The 20,107-nt window shown below is 44.9% G+C and overlaps 1 protein-coding gene across 1 annotated transcript; it reads left to right on the forward strand.

The window, feature by feature from the left end:
• Window positions 1-676: 676 nt before the first annotated feature.
• si:ch211-236d3.4 (protein FAM107B) lies at window positions 677-20,107 on the forward strand. Its single transcript, XM_041956592.1, has 5 exons — window positions 677-700; window positions 7,066-7,141; window positions 15,511-15,714; window positions 17,242-17,402; window positions 17,768-20,107. Exons 1-5 carry the CDS (start codon window positions 677-679, stop codon window positions 17,882-17,884), a joined length of 582 nt encoding a protein of 193 aa, XP_041812526.1. The 3' UTR covers window positions 17,885-20,107.

A 20,107-nucleotide genomic window follows, 5' to 3' on the forward strand; every position in this document is an offset into this window, starting at 1 on the left:
TGAAGCTAGCATGTTATTAGCAAGGCTAAGCTACCATGCTTTCAACATCAGCCAACAGGGCATGAAGCTAACACAGCATCAGCTAGGCTAAGCTACCATGCTCTCAACATTAGCTAACAGGGCATGAAGCTAGCATGGTATTAGCAAAGCTAAGCTACCATGTGTTCAACATGAGCTAACAGGGCATGAAGCTAGCAGCAGTTGAACATCAGCTAAGTTCCTCAGGAGTGTCTGGACCTCATTACAGCTGAAACGCTCTGAACTCCGGTTAAAGTCGGGACTGACTGCAACAGAAACATGTTTAATGAACTGTTCTCTCCCTCGTCAACACTAATTACAGTAATCCAGTCAGAGCATCTTAACTCCTCGCAGCTGAGAGCAGAGAGTCAGGCAGTAACAGGTGCTGTGACACCTCCTCCTCCTCCTCACAGTCAAACACTGACTGTTTCAGCTCCTGTCCTCCGGCTCGCTTTGGTTTTGGTTTGGTGTTATGAAGCTGCCTCAGAGTCTGGCGGGCTAACGGACCCCAGCGACCGGGCTGTCAGGCTGCCAGGTGGCGGGGGGAGGACGAGGAGAGGTAGCCAAGGCTGCTGGAAAAAGAAGCAGAAGAAGAAGTGTTGGACAGGGAGTCAGGAAGACTGTGGACTGTGAAGCAGCAAAGACCAACAGAGGAAGAATGGGAGCCGCTTATGGAAAGAAGGTCAGTCCAGAATTGTTCTTATTTGTTTACTACCTGAAAACTTTACCTGCACAGTTTGTCATCATTCATGTCCAACAGTCTGTCCTCAGAGGCAGAAACTCTGGCCTGGATTATCTGAAGTTTACTCTTTTAGTTAGAGCTGATATGATTAGTTGATTCATCAATTACTCGATTGACAGAAAATTCTGATGATTGATTAGTTAACATATATTTTCAATCATGAACTGCAAAGATTCATTAAATGAAATGTTGCTGCAGCCCTGCTTTAGAGCTAGCTTTTATTTTTGTTCATATAGAAACTGTCGGCAGTCATGCTAGCAGCTCTGTGAGGCTTTATTTACAGTGGTGCTTTGAGCTAAATGCTAACATTCTAACATGCTCAAAATGACAAAAATGTTTAGCATGCTAACATTTGCTTTTGCACAAGTTCCAGCTGAGGCTGATGGGAGTGTGTTTAGGTTTGTGGGTATATATATTTGTGGGTCATGAACCGAAGCAACATGTTGATCTGACGATGGCGCTCGATGAAGTCAGAGGATCATCGGCGCCACTACAGTTCCATCTGAGGGGACCACGAATGTCTGAACCACGTTTCATCGCAGTCATCCAACAGCTGATGAGACGTTTGTGGACGACAGACGGACGTTAAAGGTTCGGTGTGGAGTTTGACAGTTAAATTCTCACCAGAACTCACCATGTGGCCCCTTCAGCTCTAACAAACACGTCGAGGGTTTTTCTTTCCTCATAAAACAGTTTGTTTAGATATTTAAAATGCAGCATCGTTTACATCCGTGTTCACCAGCTGTAAAAGATGAAGATGCTGTTCCTGCAGGTCAGAAACCTTCATCCTCCACAGAACCACGCGCACACAGAACTTCAGTTTTCTTTGAGATAATTACTTGTTTTAACTTGAGTTATTATGACACTGAACCATTAAGTAATAAAGGTTTGAGCCCATAAAATCTGTTTCTCATTGTGAAATGTAACATCGCTGTCGGCCATGTTGGATTGTGGACCCTCAATTGTTTGACATCATTTGAAGTGTATGAGCCTGTGATCACATCTGAAAACAGCAGAGTGCTATATTTAAATCCACTGTAACAACTTGACACATGACTCGTTGAGATATTTGGGGATTTAAGAACGAGGTCAACGGTCACGAAACCCGTCCAACACGTCCGGGACAATTCGCTGGAAACAGTTTGTTATGGATTTAAATCGCGGCAGTAAAAGCTGGACTCCCCAGGACAATCATTTGTTTCTTACGTGTTTTTAGATGATGTGTTTGATCTGTTTCAGTTTCTTTCACTCGACTCCCGGCTGCACAAGGTGCACTTGTTGTTCTTGTAGGAAAGACACATCCCTGACCCAGAGCGCTGATCACTGTCCTGGATTCTGGTGGTCTTCCAGAACTGCAGGTTCAGGTTCTGCAAAGCTCATTAAGGTCAAAGCAAGAAGAACACTGAACATACAAAGTCAGTCTCCATGACAGTAAAGGAGCACAAAATGAAACAAATTACCAACAAAAGTCCCCTGAAGTCGACGTCACTTTAACTCCAGTGACGTTACAGGATCAGGCCAGTCAGCAGCACTAAAACCTCCTCAGGGGGGCGCTGGAAAACTGAAGGACCGCCAAAGACACTGCAGGAGGTGAATCTCAGTCCTCCTCCTCAGAGTCAGGACTCAGTCCGATGGGAACACACAGACATGAAACGGTGTGACATCACTTCCTGAGGAGATCACAATCTGCGATGATCCAGAATAAACCTCCAGAAACCTGCTGAGAAACCCAGTCCGCCACCTGCAGCTGACATCACAGGAGCTCTTTTCTTATTGGCTCTGATGAGAACGTCAGCTCCTCTGCAGACAAACTCTGAGCGGGGGTTCAGTCTGTTTTTTCTCACTTTTTCCACATGTTATCAGATTACTGTGACTCAGTCGTTCATGTCAAAGCAGGATTTTACTGTTGGAGCTGGTTGAGCTTCATTTTAACTAATGATTCTTTTCATTCTGGATCAATCAGCTGATTATTTCCTCCATTAATCGATCGATCGTTCGGTTTGGAAACATTGTGAAAATAGTGAGAAATGTGGTGACGATGAGGCCAAAGTGACGCCTTCACAGTGTTTGTTTAGTCCAAAGCTCCACATTATTACAAACACATTCAGATCATTCAGAGGAAAAGCAGCAAATCAAACATCAAATGATTTTACAGCAACAATCAATAGATGATGATTGATGGACTAATTGATTAATCGACGAATCATTTCAGCTGTGGTTGTATAAACTGTTCCAGAGTTTAATTTATGACAAAACATCAGATTTTATAAACTCTTCAAATATTTTGTGTCTAAAAGTCTTGATTTGTAAAGTAACTTGTAACTATAGCTGACAGATAAATGTAATGGAGTAAAAAGAACTGAGACAGACTGGGACAGAGCTTTCAGTGGACTGTTTGAGCTCTGAGGCAACACACACCTGTTGAGGTGTGTGTTTTGGGGTGTGTTTGTTGCCATGGTGACTAACAGCTGACAGCAGGGTGTATGGACAGACGTATCAGACCGGCTCATGTAGCTGTAATGTCTATTCTTAGTGGAGTCTCCCCGACAGCAGCAGGTGGGGGCGAGCTGAAACACCGCTGTCAGACATCAACACATGAAGCTGATCATCAGTTCATGGTCTGTAGCTGATCGTCAGTTCATGGTCTGTAGCTGATCGTCAGTTAATGGTCTGTAGCTGATCGTCAGTTCATGGTCTGTAGCTGATCGTCAGTAGCAAACTGTTAAACCAGAAAATGTAACAACAGGAAGGATGAGGCGTGTTTTCTGTTCTCTCTCCGGCTTCTTCACTGAGTTCACATCTTCTTTTGCTGTAAAGCCACAGTGAAAGTCCAGGTTCGAGGTGGTCCAGTTCTGGACTGAGGGTCTCTGAGGGTTCTCTGCCAGTTTCAGGACCTCAGTTCAACAGAGCTGAGACCTCTGGGGTCCTGCAGTGGTCCACTCTGGGGTCCTAGAGGACTGCTGACTGTTCCTTCACACCTTCTGATCTGTAAGATTACAGTTACAGTGAATATCATGATATTAATAATAATTACAGTTATTATTATTATTAGAATAATAAGAATAATTGTGGCGTTACAGTCGGCCTTTCAGCCTGAGGCTCCTAACACTGTGTGTTGGCTCGGTCTAGACCAATCAGAGCTCAGATCCTGCCAGCAGGATTTCGGAGAATAATTAGTTCATGAACTCGTGTGTGAGTAACTGAATCAGTGTGAGAGAATAAATAGCGGCAGAGTATTTTCAGCTGCAGTTACATAACGGCGCTCGTTAACAAGAACATGTGACTGAACGTTGATCTGCAGTCTGACAGATTCAGGATCAGCCTGATCACACACAGGCCGCTGTTTGATGTCCAGAAACAGGAAACATGTTGACATGAATCAGGTTGGAGTGTTTGTGGTGTTGATGTGGATCATAGTAGGTTAAATCCGTCTTGGGCCAGAGAGGCGGATTAAGACGACCGGAGTAAATCCTGCAGCTAAAAATACAGAAACCAGAAGAAGCTTTGACGTCGGACTCCTGGTCAAGAGTCGCTAATCTCTCTGCTTCACACATTTACAGCTCACACATGAACAGATTTATGAACCAGCCTTTGATTTCACACTCACATCTTTTAGTTAAGTAAAAGTACTAATACCACAGTGTAGAAATACTTCAGTTAAAAGTGGAGTCCTGCAATCAAAAGTATTTGCATGAAAATGTACTTAAAGTACCAAAAGTAAAAGTACTCACGATGCAGAATGACCAGAATGGAAATCTGCAGATTAACCAGAGAAACAGAAACGCTGATTCACCTGCTGAGACTGGTTCTGTTTGCTGAGCTGTGATTGGACAATCACTGTTCAAGGTCTACCAATTACATAATAAGCTCATAATCAAGAGTTCAGTGTCACCAGGTCAAAGCCAGAGAGTCACTGTCTCCTATAAAAGAAAAAGACTGAAAGACATTAAAACCTGTCGCAGGTGAGAAATTAGCCTCAACCACAGACCAGCTGGTTCCAGTGTCGTTCACTGGGCGAGTCTTTACAGCTGCTGGAAACAGGCCTGAAGGTTTCAACATGTTCCATTTCTCTCCTGTCAGTCATTTAAAGGCTGCTGCTTCTTCTCCGGGAGGATCAAAACTGAAACTGAAAAGCAAACGCCTGCTGGATTCCAGTCTGCGACGTTCTATTGTTGAAGTGCAAAATGGTACAAAGAAGTTCCCCGAATTCGACTTCCTCTGTTCTGCTGTGTTGGAATTATGAAAAATGACTGATAATTCAACAGTTTTTATATCTGTCAAAAGTAAAAGAGCATGGACAAAGAGTTATATCACAGTATTTAGGATTAATTTTGGAATTTGTTTTGCTAGAAACATCCGGAGGTCTAAATCAAACCTTATGGCAGGCCAACTTTGGTCCACGGGCCCCACTTTGGACAGCCCTGCTTTAGAGGAATAGTGTGATAGAGTAGTCTCTGTCACTGTGTTGAGTGCTGAAGACATGGTTTACAGGGGGACCAGACTGTCTCTTGGACAGTCCAGTTCATCACTGGATCACACATTAAACAGTCTTTGGCCCACATGCTGCTGGTCTGTGTGAGGTGAGATGTAATGTTGCTGAATGTCCAGCAGAGGTCAGACTGTGCTCAGGACAGTCCCGCTAAGACAGAGGGTTGTCTCAGCGTCCTCTGAACCCCGACACGGCCGATCTGTCTGTCGCTGTTAGCTCTGTCAGATCAGACGGTGGACTGATGGGATCCTCGAGGTGGCAGCTGCATCATTAACAAACCTCACAGCCTCTTAAAGTTCAGTCAGTTCAGTGACTGAGGAGCACAGTGAAGACTTCATTCTCCACCTCCTCCTGTAATGCCCCCCCCGATGGGGCTTCATACATGAACAAGTGAACGCAGTGAACAGAGAGTGGGAGGCATTTGTCACAGAGCCAGGCTAGCTTTCCCCCCTGTTTCCAGTCTTTATGCTAAGCTATGCTAAGGCGCTAGCTTCATATTTATCGTTCAGACATGAGAGAGGATCGATGACTCTGAGGGAGGAAGAGGAGTTCACAAAGTGTCCAACTGTTCCTTTAAACTCCTGCTGGATCCAGTTTAAACTTCTGGGAGCAGTTTAGGAGAAAAGGATCCTTCTCAGATCATCCTGCAGTAAACAACATTCATTCAGAGCCCCCCCTCCTCCTTCAGGGCTGGTGGGGGGGTCTGTAGACAGTGAGAGCCTTGTCACCATGTTGAAGCCTGATGAAGGCTCTCCTAGCAACCAACACAAAGTCCATTCAGTCAGAGAGGAGGCCGTCCAGCTGACCTGGAGTCTGAAAGGAGACGAGCGGCTGGGAAACACCCGCGGGGGGGGGGGGATGAAGGCCGAGCAGAGAGAAACAGTTTGAAACTGAATGTTAAAGGAAGAGTTCAGCATTTTAAGAAATCATTTTCATCTTCATCATCCATCTTCTTCAAGTTCTTCATACAAATGTTTCTGTACATTCATCTCTAACAGGAAATATGTGGACTCGACCAGTCCAGGTCCTGAATCACCTCGACAGACTCAACTCAACTGACTCGACTCACCCTGACTTTCCTCAAAGCAGCTCAGTTCGACTCATCTCAGCCGACTGGACTGCACTGGACTACACTGGACTGGCAGCACTGGACTGGACTGGACTGCATTGGACTGGACTGGCCTGGACTGCACTGCACTGGTCTGGAATACACTGGACTGACTGGACTGCACTGCACTGCACTGCACTGCACTGGATTACACTGGACTGGACTGGACTGGTCTGGTCTGGTCTGGTCTGGTCTGGACTGGACTGGACTGGACTGGACTGGACTGGACTGCACTGCACTGCACTGCACTGCACTGCACTGGACTGGGTTGCACTGCACCTGACTGGACTGGACTGGACTGGTCTAGACTGCACTGCACTGGACTGGACTGGACTGGTCTGAACTGCACTGGACTGGACTGGACTGGTCTGAACTGCACTGGACTGGACTGGAGTAGACCCGAGTACACTGAGGCAACTTAACCCTTAACCACTATAATACACACCAGTCTCCAACTGTTGGTGGTCCTGTTGCATTGTGGGAAATGTAGGTGCCAGTTTTTGACGAGGAAGAAGAACCTGGTTCTCCTTCACAAAAGATTACTTTGGTTTGTTGTTGTTTCATTTTTCTGTCCAGGTTTCCGGAGACCTTGTCCACAACCAGTCCGAACTATCCGATCTGGTAAAATAAACCTCACACTGGATGGAGATTATTCCCGCCTACCTACTCCTTCCTAATTTTCTCTTTTTCTTCTTCCCTGTTTTCCAGAAGGCGTACAGCATCGATCACGAGCCTCCGCCGAAGCAGCAGTGCGTGAAAAATGGAAGGCACCCAAATGGCAGAGGTGAGTTTGTCCCTCTCAGGTTACCGTCCGACTCAGAGGACAATGGTGCTCTCTGGGAGGCGCGTCTGACCTCTGAATGGTTGTTCCGGCCTATCACTGCCTGCCAGTGTGTACGAGGCTGTAATGGGCCTGTTGTGGAAGCACTGAACCACCAGCTGCTTCCTGACTCGTTAAAAAGGTCGACCGCTGTCTGCTCTGGTTACAGCGCGGGAAACGAGACAAGGTGGAGAGCAGGAGATGAATTAAACTGGCACAGAGTCTCTGAGTTCATCTGTTTTATGAGTGTTTTCAAATTGAGCTAAAGGAAACCTGTGTGGAAACACCAGAAATTAAAAAACAATTGAAATATCAAGTGTTTCCTGTCGGTGATGTGACAGTTGTTGTGAGGATGAAACAGAAACCCTAACCCTATGAAACATGTCCATGAATCATCACGCATGAAATCAATTAAAATACAACAATTTACAACAGCAGTGCATAAGTTTCAGTCCTGAAGGCTTAAGCGAAGAGTTTTCAGTTTTTACAAAATATTCAGCGAGCTGCTTCCTGATATCTGCAGGTGGTTGTTCCAGAGCTTTGATGCTTCGTGGACAAAGACCACATCCCGATTTTCTTTCAGCTGCTGGAAACCTCCATTAAACCAGCAGCAGATGATCGTCACCTCGCTGATGTGGGACTTGAAAGTCAGATCTGAATCTAGAACAGATTTGTAACCTCAGATTTATGAGCTAATTTCCCAGATTATTAAAAACAGCATTTTTCTTTTAGTTTCGGGGCCGACTAGCAGGATTTCAGTTTTGTCCTCATTTAACTTGAAGAAATTATTGCTCATCCATTGATTCATTGCCAACAGACAGTCAGTGACTGAGTCTGTAGCTGCAGCATCATTTGGTTCTGCACAGATGTGCAGTTGTGTGTCATCGGCTTAGCTGAAGCTTGAAGACATCTGGGAAGAAGCCTGTTTGCAGAGATGTATTTAATCTTCAGGACACGACTTGAAACACTGTCAAACACCTGCTCTATAACTGCTGCAGGTGCAGGTACAAAGCAGGAAGTGGACGAGTTAGACTCGTGGCCGTCTGCAGAGCTCAGTTAATGCATTAATACAGGTGGATTTTCCCATGGTTCCATCTGTTTGACAGGGTTTACTGAGCTCATCTGTGTTCACGTCAGCAGCCTTTGATTCCGGTTGTTTTGTTAGTGAAGAGCGATGCAGGTTCTTCACAGTTAGATGTAGAGAACTGTGGACAGGTGGGGGCGCTGCTGAGTTCCCAGTGTTCTCTGTAATAATCCTGGAAAAGAAATCCTGCCTTGCCAGACGTGTTGCTTTGTTATAGACAGTCATGGCTTCTTTGTATAGAACACAGTGAACTGTGAGCCCCCCAGTCTTCCTCCACAGATTCTCTTCCTCTTATTAACACCGCTGTTGTTTGACCCTGGGGGGGGGGGTCTGTCAGTCCGCCTCTTTTTAATACCTGACATGGTGTTGTTGAAATGTTCAAGCATGTCAACCATCACCTGTTGATTTATTCAGGTGTAGGTGTGACTCATTCAGGCAGAGGGAGGGTCGTTTACCCAGCATGCATCTCAGGATGAGGGTGTCCTGTCTGATGTGATCTCAGTGATCTCTGAGCTGATCTCAGTTCAGTTTCACACTATGAGTTCTGACCAGCTGACTGTATGTCTGTGTCCGTCATGTAGTCCTGAGTTAAAGTTAAAAGTGTGTAATCCTCAGACATCAGACTGCAGTGAATCCTGTCAGACGGACTCACTCACATGCAGGACGGTTTGTCCTCAGAAGACGAGAAGAAGAGTCTCAGAGGGTAGGAAAGTTTCAGCCAGAGTCATGAATGTGAGAAGCTGCTGTTTCTCCTCATTCTTATTTTACATATTTCTTTAATGAAAGTTCTGAATGTGACTGAGCAGAAACACACAAACCATCATACAGGTTTCTGACCAACTAAAAACTACAATTCCCATGAACCTCAGCTGCTGTTGCTGTGCAGATGAAGCCAGTCAGAGGTGAGAATCAGCAGTGGTGAATGAGTGACTGATCCAGAATCAGGAGGACTTGATTTAAGCTACAGTTTCATCTTTAGCTTCAGCTCACTGTCATGTTCATGTGAAGCTCTGTGATTGGCTGTTTGCTGGTGAAATGCACCTTGGGACGTCAGACGTTCTTCGTCAGAGAAGCAAACATTTTTGTTGTAACTCAGTTAATTTTGTTCTGGTGAGTCAAACATGGAGATCCTCACACTTCACTCCTCTGTTGGAGGATCAAGGTCGAGATTCGGGCGAAAGGGTCGGCGGCTGTGAGCGAAAACAGGCGGCAGCCACATGTTTGAGTGCTCAGTGTTTTGTTCAGCAGTTGCCAGGCAACCAGAGGAGACTACAGGAAGTCACTGGTCAAGGCCAAGAAATAGTTCAGGCCATAGCAGTTCATTAAACAGCAAGTGTCATTGTTACACTATTCTTTTTTTAAACTAACGAGATATAACTTGTTAATCGGAGCCAGGCCAGCTGTTTCCACATTTTCCTCTGACGTCACACTCAGGGCGGGAAGCTCGATGCCGCTATGAAAAGGATGATGTCGTCCCGCTGTGCTCCTGGTTGCAGGTCGTATAAACGTAAGTAACTTGACGAATCGGTGTAATTTCAACACTTCCTGATTGATCAGAAACTGCAACGAAAATCTGGAGGGACATCGGGCCACGTCTGAAGGTCAAACATCAAATCTGATAAGCCATTAGCTACGCTAGACAACAGCTAACGTTAGCATTCAAACACTTCCTTGCAACATTTCTGCTTCAGAGTGTTACACGATGCTCACTTCCTGACACGTTTATTTTATCCTGGAAGTGAAACACACTGGATGTAATCAAGCTTTCAGCGTGAGGTAACGAAGCAGGAAGGAGGTCAGTGTCTTCATATCACAGCAGCACCTCCTCCTCCTCCTCAAACCTCCTGTTTGAGTGTCACAAAACATCTGATGGTGGATTTGAATCCTTTCTCTGTCAGACTGTCCGTCATGAGTCTGACATCATGACATACACGAGTCACATGACCAATCTGTGGAAAGAAGCTTTCACCTGATTGGTTCAGTCGGTGCCTACAAAACATGAGACTCAAAAGTTCTGAAATATACTGAGCAGGAGGAGGAGGAGGAGGAGCAGAAAGAAGATGAGTGGGAGCAGGAAGAGGAGAAGGAGGAGCAGAAGGAGGAGGAGTGTACTGGGAAACCCTGTGAGGATCATGTGACCGTTGTTTTACACTGAACATGATTCAGTCGGCAGGAGAGGAGGAGGAGGAGGAGGAGAGGGGAAGAGCTGCTGCTCGGACTCAGAGCATGAAGGTTCACGCAGACTGAAACACACGTGGATCAGATGGATCAGATGGATCAGATGGATCAGATGGATCACAGGGCGAGCTGCAGCCCTGAACAGCCCACCACAGGCAGGGAGCGGATGGTGAAGTCTGGTAAGAGGACTGACTCTGGTCCTGGATCCTCCTGAAGCCTTTTCTTACTCCTTCAGTGCCGAGCTAACGAGCTCATCCTGAGGAGCTGATGGACGAATCAGATTTACTGTCTTTGTGCTCGCTTCATCAGTGAAGTTCCCTGAAAACTGTGGAAATCACAGAGTTTAACTCGTTCCATCCCGTCCTGCTCCACTTTCATTGAGACGCTTTTTATGTTTGTGTCGTTTGTCACTTTCGTCTTTCTGCATGTTGATCTGTTTTCTTTGGTTATTTTGGATTTTTCCCATGTTTAGGAATAAATTACTTGTTGAGACAGAGATTATTTGCAGTTTTCAGAAGTTTGTCATTCATACAGTATTTGTAAAAACTGCATTTAATAGTGTTATTTATCATTCTGGGACTTGAAAATGAAACTTGAAGTATTCAGATCCTTTATTAAAGTGAAAGTATCAATACAAGAGAGTAAAAATACTGTAAAATAAGTCCTGCATTTTAAATAAAACTACATAAGTATCAGCAAAGTTATCTTTAAGTGTAAACAGTGGAGTCACTAATTATGCAGATAAAAAGTTTTTGAATTTTGAGATGATGAAAACGATCACAGTATAATATCTGAGTTCATCTTTCTCACTGACACATTCACAGTACTTTAATCTGTAGCTGGTGAAGCCTGTACTGTAATATATATATATATATATATATATATATATATATATATATATATATTCTGTTTGGTAAATGATCAACAACAACACATCTAATCTTACGAGCTTATTCTTGTTTTTTGTGTCAAATGTTATGAGCCAGCGAGTAACTGTAGTACCTGTAGTACTTGTAGTAACTGTAGTAACTGTAGTACCTGTAGTAACTGTAGTAACTGGAGTGACTGTAGTACCTGTAGTAACTGTAGTAACTGTAGTAACTGTAGTACTTGTAGTAACTGTAGTAACTGTAGTACCTGTAGTAACTGTAGTAACTGGAGTGACTGTAGTACCTGTAGTAACTGTAGTACCTGTAGTAACTGGAGTGACTGTAGTACCTGTAGTAACTGTAGTACCTGTAGTAACTGTAGTAACTGTAGTAACTGGAGTGACTGTAGTACCTGTAGTAACTGTAGTACCTGTAGTAACTGTAGTAACTGGAGTGACTGTAGTACCTGTAGTAACTGTAGTACCTGTAGTAACTGTAGTAACTGGAGTGACTGTAGTACCTGTAGTAACTGTAGTACCTGTAGTACCCACTGAGCTTCCATCACTGTTTGTTTACTTCCAGGATTTTCTGCTTTTCATACATTTCATGAATAACTGAGTCACGTGTTGGAGCGCAGCGCGGTGCTAACTGTTTATAAATCAGTGTGAGGTTGGTGAGGATGACATGAGTGTAGGATGATGAAGATGAAGTCATTCTTGGCAGGGAAACTTGATTTGAGTCAGAGTTAGTTACTACGCTGACATTCTTATATAACACAAGAGTTTCTCATCACACAAACTGAAGGACTGTGGAGTGATGCAGACTTGGTCATTTTGTCCCAGTTTGGTCTGAAATGTTGCCATGTTTTAGTCCTGGTTTGGTCCAGTATTCTCTGCCGTTTTAGTCCTGGTTTGGTCCAGTATTTTCTGTTGTTTTGGTCCTGGTTTGGTCCAGTATTCTCTGGTGTTTTAGTCCTGGTTTGGTCCAGTATTTTCTGTTGTTTTGGTCCTGGTTTGGTCCAGTATTCTCTGGTGTTTTGGTCCTGTTTTGGTCCAGTATTCTCTGGTGTTTTGGTTCTGGTGTGGTCCAGTATTCTCTGGTGTTTTGGTCCTGTTTTGGTCCAGTATTCTGAGTTGTTTTGGTTCTGGTGTGGTCCAGTATTCTCTGGTGTTTTGGTCCTGTTTTGGTCCAGTATTCTGAGTTGTTTTGGTCCTGGTGTGGTCCAGTATTCTCTGGTGTTTTGGTCCTGTTTTGGTCCAGTATTCTCTGGTGTTTTGGTTCTGGTGTGGTCCAGTATTCTCTGGTGTTTTGGTCCTGTTTTGGTCCAGTATTCTGAGTTGTTTTGGTCCTGGTGTGGTCCAGTATTCTCTGGTGTTTTGGTCCTGGTTTGACTCTGTTGAAAATCATCAGACTACATGCCAGTTAAACATCTGGTCTCGTCCGCGCTCCCGGTGCTACCAAGGATCTTTTCTTCTGGTTCTGATGATGACCAATGGTTCCAAAGTCCAAACCATCCAGAAATATGTTTTCACAGCAGAAATGAACCGAACCATGGTTCAGTTTGATCCGGACCAAGACCGCTTCTTTTGTCAGACCAAGGCTGTTTGTGTTGGACTGTGATCCAGTTTCACATCTGTAATTCTGGTTTGGATCCAGCTGAAACTGAAACAAATTGAGAGAGCTCTTTAGCTTTTTCTTAATAGAAGGAACAGGTTTGTTTTTCTGCAGCTGATCAATAGCTGCACCGTTTGACCCGTCAGACCAGTTTGTCTTTTGCAACAAGCGACTTTGTGACCTGAGTGTTTGCGTCAGAGGACAGCAGACTTCAACCCGCTGTGTTTGAACAGTTATCGCATCTCTTTGTGTGATTAATCGACAAATCAAAGCATGTAGAATGTCAAAACATTCACCAGAAACAGACTCCAGGTCAGTCTGAAGCCAAAGACCAAAACCTCAGAGAGAGGTCTGATTTATGTTGTAGATTTTGGTTTCATTTCAGTGAAATATGTAATTCCTTTAAATGTTTCTGATTTTGTTGGAGCACTTTAAGTTCTTCTTCTTATTATTACTGTTGGTGGTGGTGATGGTGTTGTTGTTGTTGTTGTTGGTGGTGGTGGTGATGGTGGTGGTGTTGGTGGTGGTGATGGTATTGTTGGTGTTGGTGGTGGTGATGGTTGTTGGGTCGTCTAAGTTCAGAGAGTCAAACCAGAAAGAGGACTGTGAGGACCATGTAACGTTTGGGTTTTGGCCTGTGAGTGCACGTTTGGTGTGTCAGTATCGTCTTGCAGCTTGTAAATTTGTAAATGTGAGCTGATGAGTTTTCTTCTTCATCTCGAAGACGATGTGAGTCATCACAGTCACAGGATTGATCTGATTTAGTAACTTCAGGTTTTTTTTTCAGTCATTATCTTCTGACCTGTAACATGATCACATCCTGGCTGAGGTGGAGTCAGACAGACTGAAGCAGAAACAGCTTCTGGTTGAAACCAGATCAGACAGAGGCTGCCTCGGATCAATATGAAACCTCAGAAGATCTCAAAGTCCGTCCAGACTTCCTGCCTCATCCTCAGATTCAACTCTGACACCCTGAGATGAAACAACTTTAGGAGAGAAATACGTGTCCCAGAGGGCATTGCTGGAAGAATCACCCAATCAGGGCGATCACAGGTGTAACTACAGGTGTAACTACAGGTGTTACCACAGGTGTAACTACAGGTGTAACCACAGGTGTAACTACAGGTGTTACCACAGGTGTAACTACAGGTGTAACTACAGGTGTAACCACAGGTGAAGCACCGGCCGTGTGGTGAAAGCTGCCGGTCAGTCGTCCGTCAGTGGACTCAGGACTTCTGCGTTCTCACACATACTCAGTTCATCATGACTTCAAGTGTAAGACACACACATGAAGCACAAAGACGAATGAAGCTGAAACGTGGCCGCTGCCTGTCTGGAGACACACATGCAGGGTGGTGGGGGTCTTCACTGGGGGGCCGATGTGTGATTACAACACAAATAAAACCCACAATATGCTCAGTTGACAGCAGGCACAGGCGTCGAGTATCTCCCCGACGTTCACATTTCAGCCATAAGACGCTGACACTGGCCAATCACAGTGTGGAGTCAGCACACACCAATCAGAGAGAGTCCAGACAGACACGGTGATTGGCTGCTGGACGTTTTTAATGGCGGCTCTCGTCTCCCACCTGCTTCCAGCTGTGCAAAACATTTCTCACAGATTGTTGATGTGAAATGTGAGTCGGAGGTTTTGCTTCTGACCGACGATTGATGGGGGGGGAATGCTGGTCCAGCTGTCCATATACTTTTGTCCATGTGCTGCAGCTGTCACTGCGTTTCTGACTGAGACGAGCTGACGTCCAAACGTCCACAGCTTGTTTAATTTTTGTGAAATATGAAGCAGCAGGGGGGGGCGGTCTCTGGTTGCACTTGAGAAAGAGGTCATTGTGTGAAGTGAACTGTATGACATCTGATCTCTGTCTCCCAGAATATCTGAGGACTCGGATCAGATGCCCATTAATCTGTCCTTTCTTCTCTCAGACAAGCGATGGACAGAGACTCCCAGAGGGAGGACGCTGTCGTGTGGACAGTGAGACCTGAGTGCACCCGGCGTCCCTCTGACAGAAAGTCCGCCCAGGCCGCGGCGTTCAGTACATGAACAGACATCCTGTCGGGCTTCTCGAGCAGCGTCTTTAAACTCGTTGACCAGTTTTCTTTTCTGATGGTTTGACGTTACAAACACAACAAACAAGGGACAGTCGAAAGCAGCACGGAGGTCGGGGACAATGTTCTGGTGCTCACTTTGTTCTTTTATGAGATGGCGATGATGATGATGATGAAGCAGAGTGGGACAAGCTGTCTGATCTCAGGCAGCATTTACACCCGACGTCCAGTGTCATGTTTCCATCATCCACTGTGACTGCTGCAGAGTCATGTGACCCGTGATGTTTGTGGGTGTTGGTGGGTTTTTTGTCCAGGGGGACAGGAGTTTTATTCTTAGTCGAGCTAAGTGTGTAAGGTGTGTCCAGAGGGTGGCGCTAGAGGAAAGATCATGGAGTCAGGGTTCATCCTCCACAAAGCAGGAAGTCGAAATTTGACTTTAAAAGTAAAATGTGATTTCAGAACTTTAAGTCAGATGTTTTACTTTTAATCTGCGAGTCTTAATGATTCTGTCCTCATATCTGTAGCCTCAGCGTACGCAAACCTGCAACAGCACCAGACCGAGGGCGTCCACAGGAGGCCAGCCCCGGTGTCCAGCTACGTCCCCCGGCCGGACTACCTGGAGGAAGACGAGGACAACGACCTCATCAAACCCAAAAAACTCGTGAATCCCGTCAAAGCTTCAAAGAGTCACCAAGAGCTTCACCGAGAGCTGATGAGCAGCTGCAAACGGTAACGAGTGTTTGACTGCGTGGTGTGAAGTGGGGACGTTCTTTAGAAGCTGAGGACATTTTCAAAAGAGTCGTGAGAACGTTTGTGCTGTCTTCTTGTTTGTTTTTGGACAAACCGTCTCATACGGTCTCTGTAACGTTCTCAGTCACACCGAGCAGAATCCTGCTTTTTAAATGTAGCAGCAGTGAATATCCTGTTCGTGTACGAGGCTGTCCTCTCGGCGTCTCTGCGCTCTGTCCCGACCATCGAGCTCAGACCCGGTGAAGTTTTGGAAGAAACGAGCAGACGCTGCTAAGCAACAGCCTCCCACCTCGCAGGCCTGCGCCGCCGAGGATGCTGGGAAAGTTTTCACCTCCACACAGTCGCTCATTCACACTCAGAGCCGTAACGCTGTGGGCGAAGCGAGGTCGGCTTTTCTCCTCAGTTTTATCATTCAGGAGGAAAACCGAGGCTGGAGGAGGCCCAGAAACACACACGCACGAGTACCACACACACTCGTTCACATCGTCAGCGGTTCCAGAAACCGAAGCTTCGCCTTCGCTCTGCTGGTCGGTGGAAACGCAGGAAGCCGATGTTCGTTCAATATGTGACGAATTCACAGGTCAAACGTTTGTTTGATCAGGTTTCATCTCATCAGAAGACACGCACACACTCAGCTGCAGTGATGTGCGTTCATCTGTGTGTGTGTTCAGACTGCCCCCTGCTGGAGGAACCACATTACTTCAGTCTGAACGATGAACTGTTCCAAGAAGAACAGACACAGAACGATCCGTGAGACACTGAGAACCACGCAGAGTCCAGATTAACTCCACACATCACACACAAGAACATTACTGCCACATGAGCTGACTCAGCTGTACTGATCAGTATTGATCTATCAGTGTCAGCTGATCAGGACAGAAACTGTCTGATTTTTACACTGTTTTCTGTGGTGGGGGGGTTGAGATGTGAAGCGTGTTTTCTGTGGTGGGGGGGTGGAGATGTGAAGCGTGTTTTCTGTGGGGGGGGTGAGTGTGGAGATGTGAAGTGTGTTTTCTGCAGGGGGGGTGAGTGTGGAGATGTGGAGCATGTTGTTGTGGGGGGGGGGTGAGTGTGGAGATGTGAATCATGTTTTCTGCAGGGGGGCGAGTGTGGAAATGTGAAGTGTGTTTTCTGCAGGGGGGGCGAGTGTGCAGATTTGAAGCGTGTTGCTGTGTGTTTTCTGCGGGGGGGGGCGAGTGTGGAAATGTGAAGTGTGTTTTCTGCAGGGGGGGCGAGTGTGCAGATTTGAAGTATGTTGTTGTGTGTTTTCTGCAGGGGGGGGGCGAGTGTGGAGATGTGAAGCATGTTGTTGTGTATTTTCTGCGGGGGGGGGCAAGTGTGGAGATGTGAAGTGTGTTTTCTGCTGGGGGGGCGAGTGTGGAGATGTGAAGCATGTTATTGTGTGTTTTCTGCGGGGGGGGGGTGAGTGTGGAGATGTGAAGTGTGTTTTCTGCTGGGGGGGCGAGTGTGGAGATGTGAAGCATGTTATTGTGTGTTTTCTGCAGGGGGGGGGGCGAGTGTGGAGATGAAGCCGGAGCTGCAGAGAGTTCTGGAGTCGAGGAAGAGAGATCAGCTGATCAAACAGAGGAAACAGGAAGACGAAGCTCACAGGAAGATTTCTCCTCTGGAGGCCGAACTGCTCAAGAGACACAAGAAGCTGGAGGAGGTAGCACACACACACACACACACACACACACACACACACACATATATATATATACACACATATACACATACACATACACACACACACACACATATATAAACACATATACACACAAACACACACATATATACACACACATACACACACACATACACACACACACAAACACACACACACATACACACACATACACACACATATATATATACACACACATGTACACACACACACACCGACTCACAGACAAATATATATATATATATACACAAAGTAATGTTATGAGTCAGTCACCTCGTCTTTGTCCTCTGCTGGACGTCTCCTGCCTGCTTCCTGTTACCCTGAACGTTTTATCTCTCGTGTTGCAGTTGGAGAAACAGCAGGAGAAGGAGCAGGAGGAAAACCTGAAAGCTCCGGAGTTCGTCAAAGTCAAGGAAAATCTGAGACGGACGTCGTTTCACAGTAAAGGCGAGAAGGAGGTGTAGAGACAGCTGTTGTCCTGCAGGAGACAGCAGACTGAGAACCAGACTGTCCACATGTTTACAGGACACACTGAGGACATGCTGAAGACATGCTGAGGACACCCTGAGGACAGAGCAACATTAAGGACACACTGACAACATGCTGAGGACACTCGGAGGACAGTCTGAGGACATGAACACACTGAGCACACTCTGGAAACACTGAGGACATGGTAAAGGGCACTCTGAGGATACACTGGGGACATTCTGAGGACAATCTGAGACACAAACATTATGAGGACACACTGAAGAGACACTGTCCAAATGCTGACAGCTGGACAGAACAGTTGTGATGTCTCTCAGGGGTCAAACACTGAACAGCTGGATCTCTGAGCGAATGAATGAATGAAGCAGGAGACCGACGAGCAGCAGCCAATCACATGAAACTCACCTGGAACAGAGACTGTTTGTCCTCTTCTGGGCTTTATGGACACATCACCTGACTTGTCACACCTGGTGGACGACTGTTGCCATGGAAATGAACAACAGCATTCTGCTCAGAAGGAAGGACGGCGATAAAGATTTGAAAGATTTGATTGATTATTATTCACAAAAAGAGAGAGATTCTCTGAGATTCTGATCAGGGTCTTCTTGTTATTATGAAATAATTATGTCTTATTATAAAATATACAAATATTCGAGCTGCAGAAGACTCTTCCATATGACATTCAGAAGCTTTAAGAAATAACTGTATACTTCATATAAAATATAAACTTATGAGATTCCTCTCTGTTAATCAAGAGTCTCTCTAATTATGAGTGCTAATTATTTATAAATGTGATTATAGAAGAAATGAAATTGCAGATTATTAAAATTAAATTAAAGATATAAGAAACACATCTCAGTGTTTCAACTCTCAGACTAAATGTCGTTAAAAATGTTAAGATTTTATTTCATAAATGATTCATTATTATTTCATAAAAGAACAGAAATAATCTCTAGAAAATACAAATGTTGAATGTTGTAATTAAAACAAGGCCTGTCGTTATGACGAGACACATAAAAAACTCTTATTAGTTACTTTCAAATCTCATTACTTTTAATTCTGAGTAGATTCTTCGTACGTCTCTCGTAAGATGCTAATCAATTTTTAATTATGATTTACAGAATTCAAAATTACGAGAATGTTTTTAATACATGATTCATGTCTGGAGAACCGGCGAACCCGTAATTCAATATGTTCGTCGTAACTACGAGATGTTAAACACATTTTTGTGTCGGAGTTGTTTCTGTGATCAGCAGAAGTGAACGTTGTGAGAACGTTTCCTCAGATCTCGTATCTGGGACGTGGACTGGTCGGACTTGGAGACGCCTTCGCCTCCCGTGTGTCAAACTCATGATGTAGAAAATGTTGTCTGATAGAACAAACTGTTCTTGTGCCTAAAACTGAGTGTCTGTGGATCAAAGTTTCACTGAATCTGCTGGAGACTCTTCAGGAATTCACAAAAAAGGAGTCACAAAAGCACAAAACCCGATAATGTGAGAAAGGAAACTCATTTTTGACATCGTTTGTCTGCTGTATCTCACTTTAATCACATTTATAGTCACAATGTCCAGCAGTTCTGATGGCTGTATCTGTATCTTATTAATGACAAAGAATTACAATTTACAGATGTCATCATTATGAGAAGAGAACTATCAGAATTATCAGATTATCAGTCATTTGACTGGAGGTTTATGGAAGTTGTAATTATAGTTGAAAATATCTCACATGAGATTCAAATGTCGTTATTACAAGAAAGGAGACGATAAATCCACACCTGAAGATCCTGGAAGTCAGAATTACACTTTACATGATAGAAAACTACAGAAGTCCTCATGACCATGTGACAGCTCCATCCTTTGTGGTAATTCTGATGAAACAGAGTCGTTCCTCTGTAAACTTAAGGAACGTGGTGGAATTAGACTTTTGTCTTTAGCTTGTTCTCAAAGCCTGACGTGAGCTCCAGACCTCTCACAGATCTCGTTAAAGTGGAACTGAAGCCTTACGCTCGCTCAGGTGTTTAACCCTGACACTGAAATGTACAATCATTGAAATCGTTTGGAATTTCTTGATGATAGAGCACTTTAGACTCTGAAGACTAGAATCTAAACAGACTTCTTTTTATTTGTTTGTGACCTTTTTGTGTCTTTTAAAGGGACTATTAACACGTTCAGATTCACAGCTGAACAAAGTTAGAACCTGTT

Source organism: Chelmon rostratus, chromosome 2 (assembly GCF_017976325.1).
Source record: "Chelmon rostratus isolate fCheRos1 chromosome 2, fCheRos1.pri, whole genome shotgun sequence".
Classification (NCBI taxonomy): Eukaryota; Metazoa; Chordata; class Actinopteri; order Chaetodontiformes; family Chaetodontidae; genus Chelmon; species Chelmon rostratus.

Bases quoted from the DNA above. Each gene is read 5' to 3' on its own strand.
- si:ch211-236d3.4 (XM_041956592.1), top strand. From the start codon at position 677: ATGGGAGCCGCTTATGGAAAGAAG. The intron at 7,142-15,510 runs GTGAGTTTGTCC...TCATATCTGTAG, and splicing joins AAGGCACCCAAATGGCAGAG to CCTCAGCGTACGCAAACCTG. The intron at 15,715-17,241 runs GGTAACGAGTGT...TGTTTTCTGCAG, and splicing joins GCTGATGAGCAGCTGCAAAC to GGGGGGGGGCGAGTGTGGAG.